Here is a 10249-nt window from a genome sequence, read left to right as displayed (position 1 = left end):
AAACCTTCCTCAGATACTATGAAAGGGAAGGAAGTCACCACTTAAAAATTCATTGTGCAGAGAGGGCAGTCTTGGAGAAATAGGGAACCAACACAACAAAGTATTAGGTGTCTTAAGAGGGGAGGGGTGGAGAAATACAGAGATCAACACTAGCTATTCTGTGGTGGAAAAGAAGAGCTTGTAAATGTGTCCTGGCTAGCTAGCCTCATTACCTCTTTTGGAGAGGGGTGTCATCTTGACAGAGTACCGGGGAGTCAAAACATACACGAAGGCAATTAAAAAAAATAAAATTACGGCGGAGCAGCGGTGTGTGTGTGTGTGTGTGTGTGTGTGTGTGTGTGTGTGTGTGTGTATAACTTTTGGAGGAAAACATGTCATCTGACAGGTACTACATTTATATTCTGTCTAGAACAAAGACTGGAGAAAGAGTGGAAACTATTCAGGTTTGGAGTTAGAAAAATCTGGGCTTGAACCTCACAGTTCTTACTCACTAAAAGTTCGATTGTATTTTAACGGGCTTCCTAGTCTAAAATCTTGTTTTAAAACAAACTGATAGTTCCTTACAAGGATCCAGCTTTTTTCAGTCACGGAATAGATAATGTTGTTCTACCTCTCCACCCTTCCCGTCCTAGACACCTAAGGGCAGGGAATCTGGTGAACTTTTGTAAAAAAAAAAAAAAAGAATATATATATGTGTGTGTGTGTGTGTGCGCGTGTGCATAAAATGTGTGTGTATTTGTGTATATGTGTGTATATTTATCTCTCCATCTCTATATATCTGTATCTCCACCCTTCCCCTCTTAAGATACACAAAGGCATATGTGTGTATATGTATACATATATGTGTATGGGTCTCTCCACCTTTCCCCTCTCAAGACACACAAGAGCAGGGAATATTCTACAGAAGTTCACCAGACACCTGATCTTAGGTTTCTTAAGAAGGGAAGGGTGGAGGGATACACATTTACAAATATACATACATATTTTATATCGACTTCGATAGCATCGGTTACCTTTGTAATCCTTGAATTATATTTCGTGCATTTAAAAACATTATTCTGGGAAGGGGTCCACAGGTTTCAGGATTGTTCCAGGACACAAGGAGCATGAAGGGCTCCTTGCTCTGGGATGGCCGCTGCACTAGGAAGCACAAGGAAATTTCGCTCAGAGGTCGCCCTATCCCGTGTCCCCTCCCCACCTTCCCGCACTCTCCAGTCCAGTCAGGGGAAGCCTCCTGCCCCTAGGCCGGCTGGCTCTCTAAATGGGGGTCCTGGGCAGGGAGGAGGAGGACGTGCGCGGGCCGCCGAGAGCCGGGAAGGACCACTTCCTCCATGCAGTCCTTTCCCTCCCCTAACTCCACCCCCCCATCCCCGCCCCATCTCCGAGCCCAGACTGGGTAGTGGGGGCCCCAGTCCCCTTCCGGGATGCCGGCGGAAGTTGGTTGAATTTGAATCTTCGGGGCCGTTGGTCGGGGTTCAGATCGGGGTTCTCGCCGCTGCAGGAGGAGGAGGAGGAAGGGGATTGAAAACAAAAAGGATCCTAGCTGCCGGGTCCCTTGGAAGTCCCCCGACCGCTCCCTCGGTGAGTCTCGAGAAGTGAGATCTGGACGTTTTTCTGCCTCGGCTTCGAGGAGCTCGGGGCGAACCCAAGGGTATTGTCTGGGTCCTGCCTTAGTTTCTTTGGGGAGCCCCGCCGCTGCTCAGCTCCAGGGATGCCCGGGGGCGGGGAGTGGGTGTGAGTGTGGGTGTGGGTGTGTAGGAGGTGGGGGTGCTGAAAGGACCTGGTGCAGAACTACCCCTTCCTCCGGTGTAAATGTGGGGAAATGGAAGTCCTGTATTTAAGGGAATAAACCCCTGGGCATGGGATAGGCACCCGTGGGTTGCTCTTTGTCTGTCTGCCGTCTCCGACCTCGGGCGTGCGCGTGCCTGAGGCTGCAGTTTGCGGTATGCAGTTTCAGCTTCCAGAGTCTGAATTTACAACAATCCCTTTCTGGGCCTGAATCTCGCTTGGGAGGTTAGTTGGAAACCCTGGCAAGGAAATGTAAATTCCGTTTCATAAATAGAGCTCTTCCCGGTCGCTACAAGTCCTGCTTTGTTTAAAAAAAAAAAAAAAAGTGGACGATTCCGGAAAGTTCGGAATGGAAGGCTAGGGGATGGACCTACCTCAGCAGCCCTTTCTTCTTCCTCTCGTTCCTCCCTTATTATTTGGAATAATTTCTTTCTGGGTCAAAAATCCACGCAGGTCTGGGGATAGAGTGGTGGGGAAGTGTCTATTCTGTAAAATCTTTGTGGGATTTAGACTGAAATCTAAGTATACTTTGGTAAAACAGGATTCCCCCCCCCCCCTTTTTTTACATATTAACATTTTTCCTTACCGCAAAAAATGCGACACCTATGCTCATTTAAATTCCAGGCCTGTGCCTTTGGGCTGAAATGAGATCTGTCGCTGGTTTCCGAGGTCTTTGTTGTTCGATAACTGTGGGGCAAAACATACCACAGGCCTGCCTTTTCACCTTCTGTCCTTTTATTGAAATCAGAAATTGTAGTCATTAAGTTTTACACACACACACACCATATTAACTTGTTCAGAATTAAATTCTTTTTACCATGTTTGACAATCCTGAATTTTCAGAACTCTTACTTGTTACAAAATAGGTATTCTTTTTATTACCTCAACCACAAATTAAACTTTGAAGATTGTACGCCTGGCAGCAATGAAAACTGACAAGTGAATGTTAAGTAACTTTATCAGGGCAGTACTTTTTGGTTCAATGAAGCTATCGGGCACATTGTGAATATTATAGCCATAATTATTGCAAACTTAACCAATAATGTTAATTATCTAGCATTAAAGATAGCTTCCCTCTCATTTTACTAGGCGCTCAGGGCTCATGCTAACCTCAGCATTAGCCTTAAGGACATATTAAAATGGGAGTTTTTGTATTCATTTGGTTTTGGTACTTTCTGCTTATTGTAAGCAAAGTTTTTGTTATTTTTGGATTGGACCTGTGATTTTGTTCATTTTAATAAAAGTCCTGGGAGCAAACTCCATGAATGAATGCTGTCCCCAGCCTGGGACACTAAGAAGTTTAATGGTTTTCCTGGGCACAGAACCCATAAGGTTCAAAGATTGGACTTGAACATGAGTCTTAATTTCCAGATTCTGTCCACTAAAACATAATGCCTCTCCTAAGAAAACTTAACTATTTCAGTGAGGACTGGATAGAGCCCATCACTTCAGTATTTCACAGCAGATGGTAATGCTTTGCTAGAGTGTCACCCTAATTTGGATGAATGAGCTAGAAATGGAAAGTTTCATGTTCCCTGTACATTTTGATGATTATAGGGATGATCTTAACACTGGTTATTACCCTCCTCCCTTTGCCTGGAATGCATTAATGACTCCTCACTTCTACCCAGAATAGCTCTTATTTACTTCAAAGTTAAACTTAATTTACATTGAAGCCCCTTCCTGATCACTTTCTCCACCAAATTACCTTACATTTATTTTGCATATTTTTGTATGCTAGTGTCTGTATGTTGTCTTCCCTAATAGAATGAAATCTCTTTGAAGATCAGGCTTTTGAATCTCTGTTCCCTCAACTTATTGTGTCTGGCACAATTGGAGCACTTCATGAAAGCTTATTGGTTGATTGAAAGCATATGGGGATTTGGAGCTGGAAAGGCTCTTAGTGATCATCTGTTCTGGCCCCCTTTTATAGAATCACTGAGGCTCAGAAAGATGAATTAATTTTGCCAGGGTTACAAAGTTAGCAAGTGGGAGAACCAGGATTTCAATTTGGGTCTTTTGAATTCCGGTCTGGTACTTTTTCCTCTGTACTGTTCTACTTCTCTTTGCTCATGGATACAAGCAGTATAATATATGTATATGAACGAAAGATATTAATTCCTTTAGTAAATACTTATTACATTCTCTGTCCAGGTATGCTAGGCTAAGCATTTTTTTTTACTTCAATGTACAAAATTAAGATAAGATGTTATGGATCTCATAGGGCCTATTGTTATATATAATATATATATATATATAATAGAAATAAAATACCAACAGAAAACATTATACACAGTGTTACTTGAGAAGTGCATCAAGCAGTTGCAAAACAAATTGTTACACTAGATTTAAAAGAAGTGGTAGAGTGTTCAGATTACAGAAGGTATTATAGATGGAGGCTTTGGCATTTGGTTTGGCATTTTTAAAGTTTGGTAGGAATTCAGTAGATGAAGATGCATTCTTGGTATAGAAAATCCTTTGAATAAAGTCATTGTAAGGCGAATGCATGCATGTTTGTAGGCCAGAGATTAGGGTTATAGCATTAGAGCTGGAAGGAATCTCAAAGATGATCATCTAGTCTAGTCCTTATATTTTACACACTGGGAAGAGGAGATTAGCACAGAAAGACTGGCTTGCTTCTCTTATTTTAGAGCCATTCCCCATTTGATGGTCTTTCCCTCAATTTCCAACTCTCTACTACCATGAAAAAAAAAGCTGACATAAATATTTTTGTACATATAAGTCCTTTTCCCTTTAAAAAAAAAAATCTCTGACATAGAGACCTTCTAGTGGTATTTCTGAATCAAAGGGTAGGCTCAGTAGAACACAATTCTTGATAATCAGTAAGTATATATTATGTTGTGCTGTTGCTACTATGCCACAGTGTGTCCTTTAGTTCCATTTGTCTGGAGTACAGAGTGTTTAGAGTGAAGTAATATGAGATAAGACTAGCAAATTATAGAGTTGTAGCAAATTGTGAAGGATAATCAATGCCAGGCAGAATCTCTAGCTTATTGCAGCCACTGAAGTTTTTTTGTTTTGTTTTTGGCAAAAGAGCAACATAACCTGATTGATCTGTACAAAGGGGCAACTAAGTAGCCAATGGATAGACTTCCAGGCCTGGCGTCAAGAAGACCTGAGTTCAAATGTGGCCTCAGACATGTTAGTTGTGTGACCCCGGGCACATAACCCTGTTTGTGTCAATTTCCTCATCTGTAAAATAGTCTGGAATAGGAAATGGCAAACCACTCCAATATCTTTGCCAAGAAGATTCCAAATGTGATCATGAGGTGTGAGAACTGAAATGACTGAACAACAGCAACTCTATAAGAAAGTTGATTCTGGCAGTACCATGATCTAGTATGGTGAAGGGGGCAGAGTGGAGGCAGAAAGTAGTTTATTATGGTCGTTTTGGTGGGTGGTAATGACTTGTCTTTGGATGGTGTGATTTGGAAGAGATATGAAATGGAATTGACAAGATTTGGTTATTGATTGGATATGGGAAATGAATGAGGATAGATAAAAAGTTACCCAAGTTTACAAAAATGAGTCAGAAGTTGGTGCCACAAACAGTGGCAAAAAGGTTCCTGTTTAGGGAGTAAAATAAAAGGTTTGGTTTTTGATATGTGTAGTTTGTGCCAGTGAGACATTCAAGTGGAAGTGTCTCATAGATAAGTGGTGGAATGGTTCTGGTTTTCAGAAGAACTACTAGATAGGAGAAATAAATTTAATCATTTGCATACAAGTAGTAGTTGAAGCTGTGGAGTTGTTGCCTAGGGAGGAAATGAAGGTTAATAAGAGACATCAAGAAACTTGGGGAATATCCATATTAAGATTTTAGCAAGAGTGTGAGCAGATGAAGAAAATTCATTCAGCATTTGAGTTAAAGTAGCCTAGTTGATTTCTGTACATGACATTCCATATTTCTCCAAAAATTTTACTTTGAAATAAAAATCACAGCATCAGTCATCAGGTGTGCTGCCCTGATTGGTTTTACAGCTACAGAAGAAAATTTGCTCAGGCCTTAATAGCTAGCTTGTCAACAGCCCTTCTGGAGCAAAAGTCTGCCCAAGGCTGTAACCTGGAAGCACCAGCACTACAAAACAATGATCTACTGGTGCTAGGCAAAACATTCTGAATTGCTGATGACAGACAATAGAATTGAGGAACAGAAGGAATGAAACAGGTCATCAGGAAAGAGAGAGAGAGAGAGACAGAGTGAGTGCGTATGTTGGGGGAGACTTGCAGTGCTATGCAGTGTTGGGAGCCAAAGAGGCCTGAGTCAGGACTTCAAATAATTACCTTGGTATCAGTGGACCCAAATATCAAAGACCTCTTTGAGACATGACTTTTCATCAAGTTAGCTCCTGAGTTCTTTGTTATGGGTTACACTTATAAGGATGTTACTTGAGGTCTGAAATCAATAGGCTATACCCCAAGATTTTATTTATTAAGAACTAAAATATTTGATTCAGCACTCAGGTCTATCTTTGGGTATAAACGTGCTGTCTTTTGAGGATTGCAGCTTTGACTTTGAAGTTTGCTCTCAATTGTATCTGTTTATGACTGTGTCTGCATTAGTAGATACCTGAGGCCTAGGTCAAAGGTTTTACCCTAAGACTTTAGTCACCTAGATAGCAAATCCTTATCAAATTATCTAATCTGTGTTATTTCCAGGATACTAAGACTAGGTAATGATTAGAAAACTTGAGTCCCCTTCCTTTGTCTATTTTGCTCTATAAAAACCTTGTCCTGAGAATCAATAAATGGAGTTCATCATTCTTCCTTGAAATGCTGGATACTGAACAGCCCACAGCAGTATAGTACTCTACCAAGTGTGAGGGGAAAGAGCACCCAGCCAGTTCTTACAACACAAAAGTCAGTTGGAGCAGAAACTGGTGAAATTCTGGTGACGTATGTGGAAGGAAGCTGAAAGGCTTTGAAATCCAAGCCCCACAGAAACCACAGTCTGGGGGAAGGAGTCAGGAAGTGAGTGATAAGGGAAATAAAAGGAAAAAAAAAACCTCACATATTAAAGATTTCAGGAAAAAATAAAATTCAAAGACTTTCAGCATAAACAGATGAATTATCAGGAAAACCATTAACAAGAGAAGGAAACATAAGGTGTGCAGATCTAATAAATGAGTTCATATATCTATGAATAAATACTATGATAATATGAAATAAAGGAAAATTATCTAATACTTGATGAGACAGAGGACCTTGTGAAATTTGAGTTGAACATGGAAGCACAATATATTCCTGGGTCATTTGAAAAAGAAATGAGAATTTGTGATAGTAATGGAATATAAAGATCCCCCTGTATTGGCTTGGTTTTCAAATTGATTGTGTTAAAACCCAGAGCTTGTTAATCCCACCTGTGGGATGGACTTGTTGACTTGAAAAGAGAGACACGAACTGGGAGGAGCTGGTGACTTAGATTTGGAGAGACACAACATAGAGGCAGAAGAACTTTTTGGAAGCAGCACCTCGTGGAGGCAGAGAGAGACTGAGAGGATTGCTGAAGGCCACTTTGAATTGCCCTGGACTTTTGAGACCTGCCCCCTGAGCTGCCAAGGACTGAGGAGACATGGCTGTTTTGCTGGTACTTTGTCTGTCTGTTTTGATGTTGTTTCACCAGATTTGTCCACTGGTGAAAGACAGTCCTTTTGTTGAAGAAGTCCTGGAACCTGGCTTTTGGTTAAGAAGCTCTGAGACTGTCCTGCAGACAGAGAGTGAATACTGTCCACTGGTGAAGGACAGTGCTGTTGTTGCAGGGGTCTGGGAACCTTGCTGTTGGTTCCAAAGCCCTGAAGAAGGATTTTCTTGTTGTATGTTTACAGAAATCCTGGGAGAGGGTTTTGCTAATGTTTTCAGGGGTTCTAGGACTGTTCTGCAGACAGAGGATGAATTAATGAAGAGACTGGCAATGTATCTTGTGGCCTTGCTAAGCCTTGTCTCCCCAGGAACTAAGATTGCTGAGAACTTGCCTTGTGTCAAGATGAAGAAAAGACCTCCATTTGGGTCAGAGGTTTCCCATAAGAATATTCCAGGACAAAAACCTTAACACCATAATGAAGGAAATAATAGAAGAGAGCTTCTCTGAATTTCTAAAAAAAAAAAAAATAATTGAATTCACAGATTTCCTCCAGAAAAAAAAGGAAGGCTACAAACTGTAAAACACATGGTAGTCAAATTTAACAATTCAATTCAAAAACAAGTTCTTCAATCCATCAGGAGAAAGACCTTCAATTACGAAAGAAAAGACATTCTAATAATGTAAGACTGTTGCATACGCACTTGAAAAAGGAGAGGGAATGGAATAATGTGTTGCAAAGAACTATGAGGATCTGGATGTAGCCCAGGGTGACTTGTTGCAAATCTGAGCTTAACTATTCAGGACAAAAGATGGACATTCAATAATATAGAAGAGTTTGAAACATTTTTTGGAGAAAGAGGTTCTTTGCCTCTTGAACACCCCACACTACAGAAATGCAGGAGTGAATAAATGAAGCAGGCAAAGACAAAAACAGTGACAACAGATACTGGTAAGATTTCTTTCTAAATGTACAGAAGGAGATAAGTAAAGGTGACAATGAAAAGGGAAACTGGATATTATGGACAAAACTTGATACTACCCTGCCTTCAGCTGAATTAGTGCTTTTTTTGTGGCACTGCATTTCAGTATTCAAGGGTACATCAGGGGGCAAAGGGGGACAGGGGACAAAGTGAGTGATATACCAGGGTCAAATCAATGGCCATTAATGAAAGGAAGGTGATCTCTGTGGTCTCAGAAAGAGGTAAGGAAGAGGGGGGAAAGATGAAAAGGGATGGAGAGTAAGGAGGCTTTACATTGGAGGTGGTAGGGTGTTCCACCGATGAATGATCCTATGGGTCATACTCATGGAGATGAGGACCTTACACTAGATGAAGCCTAAGGGATTTGATTTGGTGCATGAAGTCTACTTGTTCTGGGAAGGGTAGATTTGGAACCTGCAAACAACTGGCACCTGGAGAAGTGGGAGAACATTGGCATAGGGAGGAGATTTCCAGGTAGATGTGTGAAAAAAGGTCAAAAAGAGAGGATAGATCTGTGATGGGCTGCATAATCAGGGACATAGTTGGAAAGGAACCCCACCATGGACCAGTGTTTTCTCTGACACCTGTAATAAATAATTGGCATTGTTTTTGAAGTGAGGCACAATGGAAAAGGGGAATCCATGGAGCAAGTCCTATAAGGCAGTGGCAGAAAGCATCTAGAGGGGAGAGGCTAAATAGATAGCCTTTTTGGAAGCTTTGATTATATGACAAAGATAAAGAAAAGAGAGAACAGATCATTATAGGAGTAATGAATCAGAATGAGTCTCTAGAGTAAACAGGAAGAGGAGATGAATGATGGAAAGAGTGAGAGAAATATGTTTTTGAAAGAGTTGCAAAGAAATGAAATTTAAAAACTAGGGAGCAGGATTAGCTGAAGGGAGAGGTATGGAAGGAAGAATCTTCTTGACTAACAGAAGAATAAAAGAGGTGGAAGAAATTTAAAACCATATGAAAGCAGGAGAAAAAAGGCAACTAACCATAAAAGGAAAGGTGTATTAAATGGGAAGAGAAGATCAGAGATGAGGAGAAAAAAGACAGTGGGAACAGGACCACTTAAAGCAAAGTTAATGGAAGGAACATAATGCTATATTTTTGTGCAAGTGGGAATTTGAAGCTGAAAAACTTTGACATAGACAACATTAATGCATGTAAGATGATAAGGGAATCAATTGAATGGGGAAAAAAAATCTTTGTATCTGATTTCTCTGATAAGGGTTTTGGTACCCAGGATATATAAACAGTTAATAAATATATTTAAGACTAATTAAGAAAAAAGCCCCCACATATTCTAAAATTTTTATAGCAACACTTTTTGTGATAGCTAAGAATTGGAAACAAAGAAGATGCCCATCAATTGGGGGATGATTAAGCAAATTACATGAATATAATGGAATATTACTGTGCTGTAAGAAGTAATATGTGTGGTGAATACATAAAAGGATGGAAAGATGTATACAAAATGATGCAGTTTGAAATAAACAGAGTCAAGAAAATATACACAGTAACTAATAAATATAAATAGAATTACACACCAGTAAAAGCAAAAATAAATGTAATAAAATTAAAAAGATAAGTGAGGCTCAAATGAAGACATATACGAAGACACCTCCAACCTATCCCTTTGTGGAAGTAGGAGGCCCATGTTATACATTGCACATGTTTTTGGACTTTTTCAATGTATCAGTCAATTATGCTGACTTTTTTTCCCTATGTGATACAGGATTATTCTCAGGGATGGGGAGGGATACATGGGATACTATGGTGATGCAAACAGAAAATGCTAATAAAAACTTCTTAATATTAAAAAAAAAAAGGTAAAGAGAACTGACATTTGATCTTTTTTTTTTTTTTAAGCAATCGG

General features: G+C 40.2%; 1 protein-coding gene across 2 annotated transcripts in view; it reads left to right on the top strand.

The window, feature by feature from the left end:
- The first annotated feature begins 235 nt into the window (after positions 1–235).
- LOC138175526 (uncharacterized) overlaps positions 236–10249 on the top strand; it is a 35035-nt gene continuing 25021 nt past the window's right edge. The window contains exon 1 of one of the 2 annotated variants that reach the window (XM_069106008.1): positions 236–1581. In XM_069106008.1, the coding sequence (XP_068962109.1) occupies positions 1129–1581 (453 nt within the window). In that variant the 5' untranslated portion in view covers positions 236–1128. The remainder of the gene's footprint in view (positions 1582–10249) is intronic. The other variant, XM_069106007.1, reaches the window with a different exon arrangement.

This window comes from Petaurus breviceps, unplaced genomic scaffold (genome assembly GCF_028583685.1).
Source record: "Petaurus breviceps papuanus isolate PSGF00001 unplaced genomic scaffold, PetGlider_PUasm1.0 77, whole genome shotgun sequence".
NCBI lineage: Eukaryota > Metazoa > Chordata > Mammalia > Diprotodontia > Petauridae > Petaurus > Petaurus breviceps.
This window is presented reverse-complemented; position numbering and strand designations above follow the sequence as displayed.